Source organism: Pezoporus wallicus, unplaced genomic scaffold (genome assembly GCF_028554395.1).
Source record: "Pezoporus wallicus isolate ANWC-B61680 ecotype Strahan unplaced genomic scaffold, APGP_CSIRO_Pwel_v1 scaffold_6362, whole genome shotgun sequence".
Classification (NCBI taxonomy): domain Eukaryota; kingdom Metazoa; phylum Chordata; class Aves; order Psittaciformes; family Psittacidae; genus Pezoporus; species Pezoporus wallicus.
Window position 1 is genome coordinate 9422687 of NW_026637663.1, and position 16718 is coordinate 9439404.

At 38.1% G+C, this 16718-nt stretch overlaps 1 protein-coding gene across 5 annotated transcripts in view; it reads right to left on the bottom strand.

Annotated features, from left to right (window-relative positions):
- Positions 1-16718, bottom strand: part of SIPA1L2 (signal induced proliferation associated 1 like 2) — a 146543-nt gene that overhangs the window by 37224 nt on the left and 92601 nt on the right. For all 5 annotated transcript variants that reach the window (XR_008971907.1, XM_057407044.1, XM_057407047.1 and 2 more), the window contains exons 10-11: positions 14587-14861; positions 278-535 (exon numbers count right to left, since the gene is read on the bottom strand). Coding sequence is in view for 4 of the 5 variants with exons in the window: in XM_057407044.1 (XP_057263027.1) it covers positions 278-535; positions 14587-14861 (533 nt within the window). In the remaining variant the exon portion in view is untranslated. The remainder of the gene's footprint in view (positions 1-277; positions 536-14586; positions 14862-16718) is intronic.

Below are 16718 nucleotides of genomic sequence, written 5' to 3' on the forward strand. Positions count from 1 at the left end.
ACTTCATTGATCTGGGTCTAAAGCGAAAGGTCAGATGTCCTCAGCAGTAGGATTCTCAGTACAGTCTACTTCCACCACAGACAGCTAAAGTCACTTGTTTCAAGTAGACGAACTGGGCCCAATGAATGCTCTTCAATATTAACCTCAGAATTAAAATTACTGCAAAAACTCAACAAAATAAGGTTTAAACATAAGTATACTAAAGTTCTAGAAAGGAAAGATACCTAAAGTAAGGAACATTAGGAAAATGGCAGGCATTAAACAAAGAGTATATTACCTTGCACCATCTGGCAGTTTTCTATCAAAGGAAGTGCTGCGAGGAATGGCTGTCTGAGCCTGCTGGAGAAGCTGCTGGCACTGCAGTCTGTCAGATGTTCCTAGGATTGGAGAGGCACGAGAGAGAGGCTGCCCAGCGGGAGTCGGCACCCGATGCCAAGTGGTATTCCTTCTGAAAGGGGTTTTATACTCACATGGGGTGCCTTCACTGTCAAGTTTGTATTCCACCATGGGTATACGACAGAGTTCTGAACAACCCCTGTGGAACAAATGAAAACTCCAATCAGTCTCACTGGAGGGAACAGAAAAAGAAATCTTGCATCCTACAGACAGAAATATATGCATATTTTTCTTTCACGTGGTCAAAGGTGTTCATATACCATTGTACAACCTTTCAAATGCTTCAAAACCACCATGCCAACTGGGTAGGAAGCATTTCAAAATAAAGGATTCGATGTCATGTGCTCAAAGGACTTTGAACTCTCTCCTTGCTCTTCAAAAAGGAGAAAATAGCAGGTTTTTATAAATCACTCTGCAGCTTGAATTGTATGTAATAAAAAATAGCAGCAACAAAGCATTCAGAAGTCAGAAAACAGCAAGTTCTTCTAGAACAACTTAGTTTGTTTAGATTTCATAAATACATTTGTTGCTTTGCATCAAATTAAATGTTTCTTAGTGGGACTGAGAACTTTCCTTTAGAATCCCACCTTGTCCCCACCAAATGACAGAGCATATACATTGCAATGCAAATGATTAAGTGACATCTAAATATTTTTCTACTTATTTTCTAAGTATACTTTCTAATGTGTCTCTTCCTGAGGTTGTCTATGCCTGGAAGAGAAATGGGGAAGTGGAAGTAAGAGATAGCTCATGAACAGTCACAACACTTGCAACCTCCGCTTCAAGCTTACAGTACAGTTAAATACTAACAGTATTCCCAGAAAGTATACATTCAGGTAAAAGTAGTGACTGCGTTACCCAAACGATCAGTTTGTGTGTCGGATATTTGTGGCAGACTCAGGCTGCACTTGAATTAAGGGTTACTGTTTCAGAAATTAATAGAAGCTTCACACCCATGTTAAGCCAGCAGTGATTATCACTGCAGATATATTTTCACATGCTGCCTTTATTATTTTTTGATAGGCAATGGGTACTAAATTAGCATCTATAAAGAAAACACCCTGAATAATTGTAATGTGATGCATTACATTTAAGTAAGAAACACTGAAAATTTGCTTCTCTGTCCCAACTACAGTTCTGCTCTATCCATTGAGCTGAGTCTTGACTGATATTTGCTTTTGTTGAAAACTCAGCATTCACTATTCTCAAATAAATTAAAATCACCTAGAAAAAGTGTAAGAGAGCGCATATAAAGTGTTTACAGTCTTCACTCTGAAAATGTTTTGGCACAAATGACTTATTATAATTAGTTCAAATAAACTGCATAGAATCGTATACATCAAATTATTGTGCGCTAAAGTTTCTGAGCAAAACCCCCAAAAGAACATTTTCATTGTCAGTGTTCTGGTAAGCAAATTAGAAAAAAAAAATTATAAAAATGCTAACTATGTTATTCAAAGTTGTTGAAGAACAGACGCGTGTGCAACTGCAGCAGTTACACTCTAGGTACTCTGTATATGCCCAGTCTGATTAAGCCAAATGCTTCAGGCTGATAAATTTTGTGGTACTGAATAGGTAAATTGTTTATCCTGTAGCATTATCTCTCAGTCCCTGATGGCACACAAGCATACAAAAAAAGTAAAGCAAGAACTATAAACCACAAAGAATAAAGCACTGAGAGTGGAGATTAGTAGCCAATGCAAGGTAAAAGACACTGTGATGAAGACAAGCTGAAGAAGGGTCACTAGAATGCTCCAAAACACAACACAGAATTCCTGGGGATTTTTTTCAAGATTATTCTTTGATCAGAAATATCAGTATTAAACACACCAGCAAAATCTGACCTGCATAAACTCTGCTGACAAAGCATAGCTGGATACGCTGGAAGCACCACAATAATGACTTTCTGGTTTTAAGCTTCCCTATGGAGAGAACACAGCCCCACTAGTCCCCTCCATCAGACAAGGAAATGAAAATGCCAGGGCTATTCAGACCACCACTTCAAACTACCTCAGTGCATGTATTTATTTCTAAAATTATTTCACACTTCTGAAGAGCATAAAACCCATGTTGGGCTCCTAGAATCACCAATATGAGGCAAAGGCTGAGTTAAGCAAATTGCATAGAATTGTGCAACTATTTCTACTGTTGAACCATACATAGAATACATTTCTCCAATGGAATATTTAACTGCATATATCTCTAGACCATTCTCCTCATACAGTTCCCTCCCTGTTCACTGCTTGTAACAAATAAGATCAAGATATATGAGACAAAAGCCTCCAGCAATGCAACCTTGATTAATTTCCAGAAGTGGTCCATGTTGTGTGAATGCAGGGGGTTCTTAAAGGAAAACCTAACCAAAGATTGACTATTCAATTAAAGGCTTTCACAAAGCTTTATATACAAACCAAACAGAATAAAGAATGACAGATGACATACATAGTAAGGTTTATATTTGTTTAGTGCACTTCATAATTTTTCATGTGGCCATGCAGGCATAGTCTGTCATTACTTCATTAGGAAGTTGAACAATTACGTAGGCTCCAATTTCAATCATCTGCTGATTTCATGGTATCGTTTCACTCCCTTCTTCAATCCTATAGACCTTATGTGCTAGAAACAAACCATCCCCTCCCCAACTTTTATTATTAAGTTGGTCTTGGTAATTGAGAAAACTATAGTGTGTAATTCTCATTGTATCCCCTATTAGATACCCCTTCAAATACTTTAGGGTGCTGTAAAAATAGCCATGGGTTTTGAAGGCAAAAGGGATGGGTACTACTATTTAGTTTGACTCAGCTTGTTAACTGAATAACTAAAGCATGATATAAAAATAGAGAACAACAATATTTCCCACAAAGAATAGGAACTTAAAATTTTGTAAAATGTTACATCTGTTTGTATTATGAAAATGCATTCCTCTGGCAAATGAAAAAAAATATTCAGGACACTGTTCCTGTAAAAAAAGGCTTAAAACCAACCCTGTTTCAAACCACTATAAAAATCTAACAATGTTACTTGAAATTCAAAATGGAGCCTCGACATGACTGTTGCAACTGGCCCCCCAAAAAATTCACAGTTAAAATGGACATACTTTATATGGCTTCCTTTGGCACATTTGAACTGATCAGTTCAACACCTACATGAAAATTTATGTTTCATTACCTCACAAACAGTGTCTAAATACTCACAAATACTGCAGTATAGTGAGATATGTGCAGTCATAATTGTAGCTACCTCCTACATGAGAAACAAAGAATCAATCACTTCATGCTTGCAGTCCAATTTGGATCCCTACCCCCTGCCATGGATCAAACTGCAAGTTATCTTGCATTAAAAGATATTAAATGCAATTTCCTATTAAATATTTAGACTTAACCATTAACTAACTTCTATTTACAATACTGTTACTTATTCCACTGGATGAAGAATGCACATTGGCACTGGTATTGAATGACAGCTTTTAATTCATTTTTTAATTTTGATTTTTTTTAAATTCACTTTAAAAGAATATGTAAAGACAAATCTATATTTTATGGTCTGAAAAAGATATTTAAATTTATGTTAAACAAGTATAGGATATCAAATATCTTTCCCAATTACATCTAATATTACATTTTGAAAACCAGACTCATGTTATTTACCAAGCAAGTGACCGAGCATTAACCACACATTAGAAATGATACTACTTCCTGTCCTTCACTATAGTCCAGTATTAATTTAATCAAACCTTCAACATAAAGCACAGACTAATCTCTCTGATTCAAGAGCCATATAATCCTATTAAAAATTTGGTTCATAAAACCTACTCTGCAATTACACACAGCATGACTCTACGATACAGCAGGTCATGACTGCGTATTAAATTTAAGAGTCCACTATAAAAATCTGCAGTATTCAAACGTTACCACAAGGAGTATTATGTATGTTCTGAAACAATTATCAAGCAGACCATTAAACTTTTCAAGCTTTGTTAACCAAACCTTTCAATATTAACTAAATATTCCATAAAAAGGCTCTGTAAAAGGCTCTGTGAACAGCCTAGCTTAAGCAAGGATGCTAGTTACAATGCTAGCAGTTTGCCACCTCAATTACTACACAAAAGCCACCTTCTCTGTTATATCCTACCACTATCTGCTGCTGGGAATGCCTTTGGTGTTTGGTCCTAGCTATCCACACATTTCGTGCATCATGGACAATTTGTTAGGGTAGTAATGAAACTAAAATAACTGGTTACAATTAAGCTTTAGTTCAATGCATCACAGCTCTGAACCACTACGGTGGACTCAGGGATAGAAGAGTAATCATTGGTGTACACTGTTGAATTACACTGATAAATAATCTCTTACTATCAACATTTCTATTTAAAACACTTATTCTTGCTCAATAAGGAGTCTTTATCTAAAAGTACAATAAGGAATTGCATTTTTTTAAACTCAAACTTTGCATTTGAAAGTAATCACTTATATTACAGTGCTTGTTTGTTCTTACCCTACAGCAGTTTCCACAAAGTGTCACAATGAGACTGAGGACTCATCATGCAAGCTATTAAATCCACATAATAAAACATAGATTAGTAATCACATAATTGTAGGGAACTTAAAGTAAGAATTTAGTAGCTTAGTTTTGTTTAGACTCACTGAGTAGTTAAGTAAGACATACATATATTTTCCGTTCCTTGACACTGATGTGTTCCTTGAAGGTAACCCAGTGACTCCACTGACTCCCTATATTAACTTCAGTCATTAGATAAAATTCAAATGGTCTAAGATAACTTTGCTAAAAAAGTCAAGGCAAAAATTCCAAGTTCTAGGAAACCTATTGACAGTAGTCATACTGCATCAAAAGAGATGTCATTTGAAAAACGGTAAATCAGTTTTATTTTACAGTAATTTAATAGCACAACAGATCTATGCAGTTGCTTATGGCAACCTCAGATAAGGCTGTTGCCCACTATCACTCCAGGTTAAGGTAAGTAAGTGAGAACTCCAACGGTCCCTTCATAGAGCTGATGAGTTGAAACTGACAAACCTTTTGTTATGAAGATAAACTCATTGTCCTTCTGGTCTTTGTGGCTATCCACTTTTAAACAGAATCTTTGTACTGGTGAGCTGACAAACAATTTAGAGGTCTCCTAAGAGCTTCTACACTTGCACTGTTGTACAAAAAAAAGTACTAGAGAAATACAGACAGGATGCTGGATGAAAGGACCTAGTCAGGAAATAAGAGAGGAGAAAAAACCCAAACCAATGAAGGTGCTCGGCTTACTTGTATGATCAGTATGGTAAGAGCAGAGCAAGTCACATTTCCAAATCCCAGAGAAGAGAACAGCTACATCAAAAGAAAACAGTTGTGGGGAATATAGGCTTGAGAAGCTACTGGCAAGAAAGAAGAATTACTGGGAAAAAGATAAATAGGAAAGATTTTTGTGACATTAAGGAGCCTTCAAAATTCACCACTAAATTTTAAGAACTGTAAAACCAATGACAGGGATGTAAAAGTTAAATCATTCTCCAATTTAAGAAATGGAAATGAGGAGTAACAGAAAGGACAACTGAAGCAGGGGGAACAGTACCAAATGGAGATCTAAGTCTTTGAGCTCTGAAAGTTCTGAATTTGGAATGAATCCCAATTTTGAAGTTTTTTTTAAGACACCGGAGAGAGAATTAAGACCACACATGAGGAAATACAGGAAAACACAAACGTTTCCTCTCAAAGACACCCAAGTAAAATGTTTCCCAGAGAGAGAGGTTACGCAGTGTCTACCCCTGGAGTTTTTTAATCCCTAACTGGGGAAAGCCCTGAATAACCTGGTTTGGCCTCATATCTGAATCAATTTTGAGCAGGAGGTTGAACCACATAATCCCCTTTCCAATCTGAATATGATACCATGAACCCCAAGAGTTCTCAGTGAGGTGAAGATCAAATCACTTGCAATTTCTGCAGAGATGTTGCACATTCCAAGCCCAACATAACTAAAATGGATCCAAGAAAGGTTTGATATAATAGTAGGTATATATACCCCAAGGTATTTACAATGAAAAACTGCTGACCCAGAACTGAGCAGGCAATATGTTAAGCTTCAAAATGGCCAAAACGTGCTTCTCTTGATATTTTTTTAAAACATGTTAAATAATTGTCTCCATAGAGACAACTGGAGCTTTGCCTGGCATTTCTGTTATTTTCTGCTTGACTATGACAACTATACACATAATAAACTTTAGCAATTATAACTAACTCCTTCTATCAGTTCATTCATAATGAAATGTATTAAAAACTCAAACACTTCTTACTTGGATGAGATATGTGATAAGCATCAGATAATTATTTTCAACTTTGTACCTTTTTAGCTTATAGCTCTGTTAGACTATTTCTGCATGGAGACCGTATGTCACATACATTGCCTAGGTTTTCCTTTGTTTCAATGCAAATCAAAATAGAAAAAGATGATCATGCAATAAAATTTCAGCTTTCCAAGGATCCAAGTAACACTGCATAGTAACATGTAGTAACACTATAGTAACACTGCACTTATGAAAGCCTGACTCTCTTAAATACAATTAATTTAAGGAAGACATTAAAATGCAAACTATATCTACTATCAAAGCCCAAGTTTATACACCCTTTGAGTACTATATTGGGAAGAATAAAGCTCAAAAGGATTTATAAAAAGAGAGAGAAACCTTTTTTTTTTTTTAAACAACAAAAATGTCTTTTTTTCCTCAGAAGAAAACCATAATGTTTTGGTTATTTAATGAAAAGACAAAGCACACGGTTCATAAAAGATTAAAGATGGGAAAGAGGGCAGCCCATACATTATGCCTAAGAACTGCTGTTTGCTGGTGCTGCCACCCTTTCAAGGGCAGGAGGATTGGCAAAGACTTCATGGTGAGAGGGAGAGTCAAAGAGTATTACTGTGACACTGACCTTCTATTAAGACTTGCACTTTTAACAGCCTAATTTGAAATCTGCTTCTAACCAGAGTTCTGGCAGAGTTCATTTTTACCAAGGATCACCATCAGGCTAAATCATACTGCATGTCTCCTTCCCTGAAGTAATGATGTTATAAGTAGTACAGTAATTCTGACAGTAAAGAAATTTAAGTATTTTCTACCATTTCATTTTTTTGTTGGATATAGAGGATTAACTTTTCCAAGTTACCTTTTCCAATTAATATAATTGTATTTTCTTAATGCTAGTTCTTCTGATAATATGTATCCCTCAGGGATCGGTGTTGGGACCAGTCTTGTTCAACATCTTTGTTGCTGACATGGACAGGGGGATTGAGCGTGACCTCAGCAAGTTTGCCGATGACACCAAGCTGTGTGGTCTGGTTGATGCACTGGAGGGAAGGAATGCCATCCCGAGGGACCTTGACATGCTTGTGAGGTGGGCTGATGCCAACCTCATGAAGTTTACCCATGCCAAGTGCAAGGTCCTACACCTGGGTCAGAGCAATCCCAGGCACAGCTACAGGTTGGGGCAGAGAAGAGATTCAGAGCAGCCCTGCAGAGAAGGACTTGGAGGTGTTGGTCAATGAGAAAATGAACATGAGCCAGCTTCAGTGTGCACTCGCAGCCCAGAAAGCCAACCGTATCCTGGGCTGCACCGAAAGGAGCGTGACCAGCAGGTCAAAGGAGGTGATCCTGCCCCTCTACTCTGCTCTCCTGAGACCTCACCTGGAGTATTGTGTGCAGTTCTGGTGTCCTCAACATAAAAAGGACATGGAACTGTTGGAACAAGTCCAGAGGAGGGCCACGAGGATGATCAGGGGACTGGAGCACCTCCCGTGTGAAGACAGGCTGAGGAAGTTGGAGCTGTTCAGCCTGGAGAAGAGAAGGCTGCGTGGAGACCTCAGAGCAGCCTTCCAGTATCTGAAGGGGGCCTACAAGGATGCTGGGGATGGACTCTTCATTAGGACTGTAGTGATAGAACAAGGGGTAATGGGTTAGAACTTAAACAGGGGAAGTTTAGACTGGATATAAGGAAGAAATTCTTTACTATAAGGGTGGTGAGGCACTGGAATGGGTTGCCCAGGGAGGTTGTAAATGCTCCATCGCTGGCTGTGTTCAAGGCCAGGCTGGACAAAGCCTTGGGTGGCATGGTTTAGTGGGAGGTGTCCCTGCCCATGGCAAGGGGGGGGTGGAACTAGATGATCTTAAGGTCCTTTCCAACCCTAACTTTTCTATGATTCTATGAGTCTATATCTAAAAACCATCATAATCTAGAGTTTTCAATATTTGTAGCCTTCTTAGTTACTAGCAGGGGTGGTAATTAAAACCTTTGGCACATCTAAATTGTACTTAACAACCAGAAGTTCAGTTTCAGGTTTTTCTGCTTTAACCCGCCTCGAGTGTTGTTCACCTGGCAGCATCCTGCCAGCAGTTCTAGACCAGACTTCTTTCTAGCTCAGACAGCTTAATTAAAAAAATGAATAAAATTAATAATCTGAAGGGCCCTATGAACTATCCCACTAGCTTGTGGCAATCACTCTGGGGAGATTTGAACTCCTCCACAAAATAAACCCTTCCACTTCCTACAAAAAATTTTCTAAGCATTCTCTACTCTGCTGGTTATCTGTTACTTTAAAAACGCCCTACAAACACACCTGTCTAACAAGATCACAATCATTTAAGAGGAACAAGCATCCTGATTGGAAAATATAGAAAGTCATTATCCCCATTTTCTTCGTAAGACAGAGTTTGCAAAGTTTAAGAGAATAAAACAACTGCAAAAGACATGCAGTAGTACTTGGTAACAGCACAGAGGCAGTTTCAGTCATAGCTGCTACAGTATTTCTATTTTCAAAATTGCCTACAACAGCAGTAAAAAGTATGTTACTTGTTCAGACCAACAGTTAGAAACTATCGCTGCTACAGATCTTGAGCTCCTTGTCTCTCACCCATCCCTGCAAATTTTGCCTAAAGTCTTGTTTGTTTGCTTGCTTGCTTAACTTTCTAAGAACTGTTTCTTAAAAAGTTTCTTTTTATATATAATGGTAGTTGAACTACAACAGAAATATAAGTTTCAATGTAGTAAGATTGTAGCAGAATCTACTGTTTAAAATGGACTTAGAAGTACCTGAATTCCTCGACTGAATTTGACTAAGGATATAGCGCCCTTAAGCATTACATTGACACCACCAGTGGCAAATCAGAATGAATACTATTACTCTCCTGTTAAAATGTGTATAATTCCAGCTGCTGCAGTGCGGTACTAAGTAATACAATAACAGAAGAACAAATCAACAGTTCTGAAGGGAAAGATATAGCATAGAAACAAATATGACACAAGGATACTGATTTGGATCTGAATACAATGACCAGCATGTGTTTTCTAATACTGCTTTGTAATTTGAATAATTTATGTTTTAAATAGCAATTTCTTCTTTCTATCTAAATATCAGTCTGGTGCCATGCAAATAATTATGATTTCTCAATTTGTGCATGATTATTTAATTGCTGGAGCAAACTGAAAACAGCAGGAGCTTTGTCTCCGGTTCATTAATTTTACAGGGTAGTAAATGAAAGGCCTTATTCCATGATTGCTTTTGCATATACTGCTATCAAGGCTATAGGTAGAAGGATCTACATTAAGTAATGGAATGCATTTCTTGAGAAAAATTTTCTACAGTAATTTCCTAATCACTCTAACACTCCTTTGTAAGCACCTTCAACATCCAAGTAATTTATTTTCATGCTGAAATAAATTAATACAAGACAGTTCACACACACACAAAAAGTCATTAGTTCATTGCTAATATTTTCTGTGTATGCATGTTTATAACTTTTGGTTTTCTTTTAAAATATAAAAGGCTGATGGACTGAGGATGATTTGTGGCTGAGCTGACAGAGAAAAAAAAACAAGAACTTGATTAAAGATCTCCATTTCAGCAGATATTTTTCCAAGCAACTGGGACTACTTTGGAAACACCCTTGCACACTTGAAACTCATTTTCATTTGAAGAGTGTAATTCCCAAGACATTCCATGGCACTCATGTCTAATACATGTAAACTCACTTGTGAATTTGATCCCAGCAAGGAACCAGTGCTAATAAGCAACCTAAAAAGAAAGTCCTTGTTGCTTTGTGTTTCCTAAAATCTAGTGGACAGAGCTAAGCAGACCTCTTTCAAGCAGTGGGAATCTACTGAATATCTCAGTACATGAAAGATGGGCATGAATAAAATGATACATGGGATTTTTCAAGAAGTGGTAAATACTCCATTCTTGGCAATGTTCAAGGCCAGGTTGGACAGGACCCCGGGCAACATGGTCTAGTGTGAGGTGTCCCTGCCCACGGCCGGGGTGGGATGGAACTAGATGATCTTTCCAACCAATGAACTAGAAGTCCTTTCCAACCCTAATCATTCTATGATTCTATGAATGTTTTGGGTTTGTTGTTTTTTTTCCTTTTTTTTGCTAAAATTATATTTATATCCTTGTAAATGAATGTCAATTTTTGATGCAACTGGTTCTTGTCGAAACAAAGATGAATGTATTTTCGTATCTATTCACTGTGGAAAAAACACTTCGTGTCTGAACTAGACGAGGCAAACTTTCAAGGTTCTTATTTCAACATCCAAACCTATTGCTCTACAAATGCCAGGCAGACTGAAGTATCGTTTCTTTGAAGAAAATCTCTAAAACCAACTGTGAATGGAAGCAATAATTACTGGAGCATACATGCAAATGTTTCTCCTGCTTTTGAACCATCTTTCCTCTATACTTGTTCAGTACGTACAAGGACTGACACACCCCCAACCTTGAAAGGAATATCTATATATCTATACGTTTTGAGTGTTATTTAGAATCACAGAATCATAGAATAATTAGGGTTGGAAAGGACCTTAAGATCATCTAGTTCCACACCCCCCCCCCCCCCCCCCCCCGCCATGGGCAGGGACACCTCACACTAAACCGTATCACCCAAGGCCTCGTCCAACCTGGTCTTACACACTGCCAGAGATGGAGCATTCACAACCTCCCTGGGCAACCCATTCCACTGCCTCACCACCCTTATAGTAAAGAATTTCTTCCTTATATCCAGTCTAAACTTCCCCTGTTTAAGTTTTAACCCGTTACCCCTTGTCCTATCACTACAGTCTCTAATGAAGAGTCCCTCCCCAGCATCCCTATAGCCCCCCTTCAGACACTGGAAGGCTGCTATGAGGTCTCCACGCAGCCTTCTCTTCTCCAGGCTGAACAGCCCCAACTTTCTCAGCCTGTCTTCAGACAGGAGGTGCTCCAGTCCCCTGATCATCCTCAGGGCCCTCCTCTGGACTTGTTCCAACAGTTCCATGTCCTTTTTATGTTGAGGACACCAGAACTGCACACAATACTCCAGGTGAGGTCTCATTATTAGAGCTATTTGACAGTAAAAAAGTTCTCTCCTGATGAGCTGACACACCTATTTAACTAGCTAAAATTTTGGAAATCACCCAGAGAATTCAGTCTACCCTATATAGCCATGTATGGATTCTTCAAGGACAGTGGCATTTCCTGTCAAGTGGATTATAGTTCTCCAGATACTTCTGTTTTACATCCAAAACTACGGCCTGTAATTTCCTGGGTAAACCTGACACCACAGTACATGAGAGACATGAACACACTCGAGTTAAGTCCAGCAAAGGGCTACAAAGATGATTAAGGGATCAGAGCATCTGAAACACCAGGAGAGGCTGAGAGCACTAGAAATGTTCAGCCTGGGAAAGAAAAGGCTCAGGAGGGATCTTATCAATGTGTATAAATACCCAATGGGGTGATGGGGAGAAAAGATGACAGGGTAAGACTTTTCAGAGTTGTATTCAGTGAAGGCACAGGAGGTAATGTGTGCGCACTGAAATACATGAAATTCCACTTACGTGTAAGCACAAACATTTGTTACTGTAAGGATGATTGAACACTGGAACCAAAGTTGTGGAGTCTCCATCCTTAGATATATTGAAAACCCAGTGAAGATGTCCTTGAGAAATCTGCTAAAGCTGACCTTCCTTTGAGCAATGGGGTTGGAACTCAACAATTTTCAGAGGTCCCTTTCAGTCTCAACTCTCCTCTGTTTCTACAATTCTGCAAGATAAGACACTGCAGATGGCTAAGACAAACAACTGAGTAGGAGACAGGAAGATGGATTTGCACAAGTTTTAGCTAGTTAAATAGGTGTGATAGATTTATCTCCTTTCTCCAAGCCTCTGGTAATTTATGTCTTTCTGGCTTCTCCTCATTCCCCCATTCTTTAATAAATTTTACAATGTCATAGAGGTTGTGTTTGTCAACTGAAACTCTAAGACTTGTCACATGATATCCATATTGCTTTCTGTCTGCTTTGTTTAGATTACAAACATTAAGAAAAGGCAATCTCAAAACTCTCTGGATATCAGATCACTTTTAGGATGGGCAATCAAAATCACTAATATATTTTGTGAACACAAAGAGGGAAATGAGGAGTTTTCTGTTTCAGTGTGAACTTGATATTTGTGAGAAAGAGGCATTAATGAAGATTTCTGTTTTATGCTGGAGATGAGACTGAAAACTTACACATAAATGCTTTGGGTTTGTGACATAGAGAAATAGCAAAAAAAAAAAAAAAACAAAAACATTTTCCTTAGTAATAGTCACACAGATTTAAAAATGAAAACCAAAACCAAAACAAACAAAAGCAGCTTTTGCAGATTTTTCCCAGTTTGGTGACACTCAGTTAGAACTCTTCCTACACATAGTCTGAGTGCCATGTATCATGCTGATTCAGGATTTCAACATTTTACTTCCAAAACTGCATCAAAGAAGATACAAACAATTCATACAGTATGTATTTTTCCATCAGGGCCTATAAAATACGCATTTTTACCTTCCATACAATAGGATCTGCTCATTAGGCTCATATTCTGTAAACAGCTTGGAAATGTATACCAAACAAGTCCATGAAAATTCCTACCCAGAAGCAGATGGTGAGAATAGCAAAGCTAAGCAAAGTGAGGCTTAATTGCAAATTCTATCCAACTAAGCAAACCGGTGGTATTCTACATTCACAGGCATTTTCTTCAGAAAAGAACCCAACACATCAACGCACAGGTTGAGACAGGGGAGAGCACTTCTGTGTCATTCATCAGGCCAATGACTGCTTGGAGAATTGCCACCAGTTAAACAGTACTCGTGTACAACTGGCAGCAACTTCATACTGCTGCATGCTACGTAAAATTTTATGGCTTGTTTTCTTGCCAAAAGCAACACATCTAATGTTTTTTCTGTTAAATTAAAAATCAACAAGAGATTTAAAGTTGGCCTTCTACAAGAAGACAAGTAATTTGATTACTCGGTACAGTTCTTATTTAGAATGAGACAAATTAACAGCGCCTAGAGAAGGGATATGAGAAATAAAGCCCCAATAATAGAAAGTTTAAATTTTTCCCTACTTCTTCTTTACCTCATAATATTAAAAAATGAGAAAAGAGCAAAAATCTTTGTCACCAAAAAAGGAACACCAACAAAAGGAAATCGCATTTCAACCCTGAAAACATGTGGTACATTCACTATAATAATCTTTATTACAGTCTTTTCCTGAGCATGTGAGCATTTATTTCATACTGAACAAGATTTCTTTGCTTTAACTGATGATTTCACTGTTTTAATTCATTATTTAATATGACTAAATTAGATACCTGCAGAAAGTGAGGAAGACTCGAAAACTTGGTACCATATCTGTTCCAGAACCCAATATTCTACAACTTTTTAAAAATGTTAACATAAGAAAAAATAAACCACATCTTTTTCAATAGTCAGGAGTCACAGAAATGTCAAAGACAGACAAGGTACAGTTTTCAGAGAAGGATTTTCAATTTTCAAATTTAGTATTAAAATATAAAATTGTCCTGTGGAAGAAAAGAAGTCACATCAGCTTTCATAACAGCTCAGTCATGATGCACTAAAGTTTACTTCTTACTGTTTCACAGGCATATAAATATAAATTTTCCATTAAATTTCTTATAAGATCCATTTTATCTTCTGTTGAAAGCCAAGAGTGGTTTTGGGAAAAAGACTGCTTTAAAAGCCTCAACAATATTATCACTAAACATGAGAGATAATACCCACTTCCTGAGGGCCTCCAATGAAAGAGCCATCATTTAAGCAATACCAGAGAAAAAAAAAACCAAACAGATAAAAATGTCATATTGAGAACTGTTGCTCATTACCTTCTAGGTGCTCCATCCTCGTGCGGTTGAATAATCACCACTTTTACTGTCACCGATGTACGTAAAAGGTCAATCATTTGTTCATGAGTCAAAGTTGCCACAGCCACTTTACAGATCTCAACCAGGCGGCTCCCTTGCCGTAGGCCTGCCTTCCATGCAAAACCAAAGGGCTCCACATCTGCCACTATCCCTTCAAAGTTCACATGGAATCCAAGTTGGCCCAACCCATTCCTCCGAAGGGTCATTTCTGTGGTTTCACATCCTCTGGTCACTATCTAAAGAAGTATCAGATTGTTACAAAAGTGTTAGGACACTCACCTCTTCAGGGACACAAACAGATCCGTTTTCAAACATAAAAAAGGTGTAAATTGCAAAGACAGAGATATCTTTAGTATACTAATACTGATTATTTAAAGATTTGTGGTTGAATTAAGGTTTCTATACAAAACTAAATGAAAAAAAAAACATTTCACAATGCTAAAATTCTTACATCTGCAGAGCAAGCAGCTGGCCCTTGTCAGGTTCCTTCCCCCTTGCCCAACATTCACACAATACCATTTCCATCTCATTGAAAACTTAACAGCTGCTTTAGTTTCAAAACACAAAACAAGCAAAATACTGTCCTGTTAGTTACTTCATTCTAGTTGGTGACTGATTATAAGAGTGCAGGCATTTTTAGTTCAATATTAAGATAGTTTTAAACTTGAGATATAACATGAGCCAAATTGAGTGAAATGCTTTAGTTTTTGCAGCTTTTCTTCCTCAAGATCATAGCAATGAAAATAGTTTTGATTTATTTTGCCTTGTAGTCAGATTCCTAACTACCACCATCTGCAGATGCAGATATCACTAAAATGAGGTAGGAGTTTCCATGTCACTGGGAAATTTGGAAACAAAGAAATTACTTTCTTCATATTCAATGAAAAGTAAATCTCTAATATGGAATAGCCAACATCCTTCAAATTTAGGCTTTCCTAAGCAGGCTTATTTCTACATACTACGTAACAAGTCCTCAACAGTTTTGCCCAGTAAAACATAATCATACAATAGCACATATGCTGGGATACTGCACCAGACTAAGACTAAATTCTAGTCCAAGCTTAAAAGGTAAGCTTGACAGTTACCCTAGCATTCCCTTCTGTCAGTGTCACCAAATCAGTATGCATTTTAGCTGTGTCAGTACAATGTAGAGTAAAATCTTAACCACTGTGAAATATTATAGAAAAATCATTGCTCATAATGCATATAATTCAAAGATATCACACTGGTCTATAACACTAGAGGGCAAATATTGGACCTTTAAAGATACACACATTACTCAACTTAGGCATCTCATTTAAGGTGCCTGTTAGGAGGCTACTGTCCTGTATAGTCCATTGTGTAAGATAGGTCTTTGCAAAAGTTGTTTTATAGCTTGAGCTTAATTTAGGAGGCTCTTTTGGAAGAGCCATTCTCCACTGTCATTGTCTACTTGAGCCAGAGTCTGGGCAGCCTAGCTCCCTTGTTCACTGTGTGCTTCCCTAATTCAGGACTACATGGAGAGGGAATGGGACCGTGCAGCTAGTAAGATGTTGGTGCTGTGACTGGGTGAAGCTGTCACAAACCACTTCCTTCACTGCCTTAGTCAGAGGCAGTTGATGAGTTGCAGTTTCATGGGAGGTTTGAACTGATCTAAGACCCTACCACCACTACGCTGTCCCTTGTATCTCATTAGCACTTGTGCAGCTGTGCAGACAGATCAGAGATACAATACAGCTGAAAAATAGGCAGAGATGAGTGGCCTAACTTGTACTTCATACCCAATCCAGTTGCTGACCGGACTGTAGTGATAGGACAAGGGGTAACAAGTTCAAACTTAAATAGGGGAAGTTTAGATAAGGAGGAAGTTCTTTGCTATAAGGGTGGTGAGGCACTGGAATGGGTTGCCGAGGGAGGCTGTGAATGCTCCATCCCTGGCAGTGTTCAAGACCAGGTTGGACGAGGCCTTGGGTGACATGGTTTAGTGTGAGGTGTCCCTGCCCACGGCAGGGGGGTGTGGAACTAGATGATCTTAAGGTCCTTTCCAACCCTAACCATTCTACGATTCTATGATTCTATTTGTGTAACTTAGACCTGCAACTTGGTCAGTGACC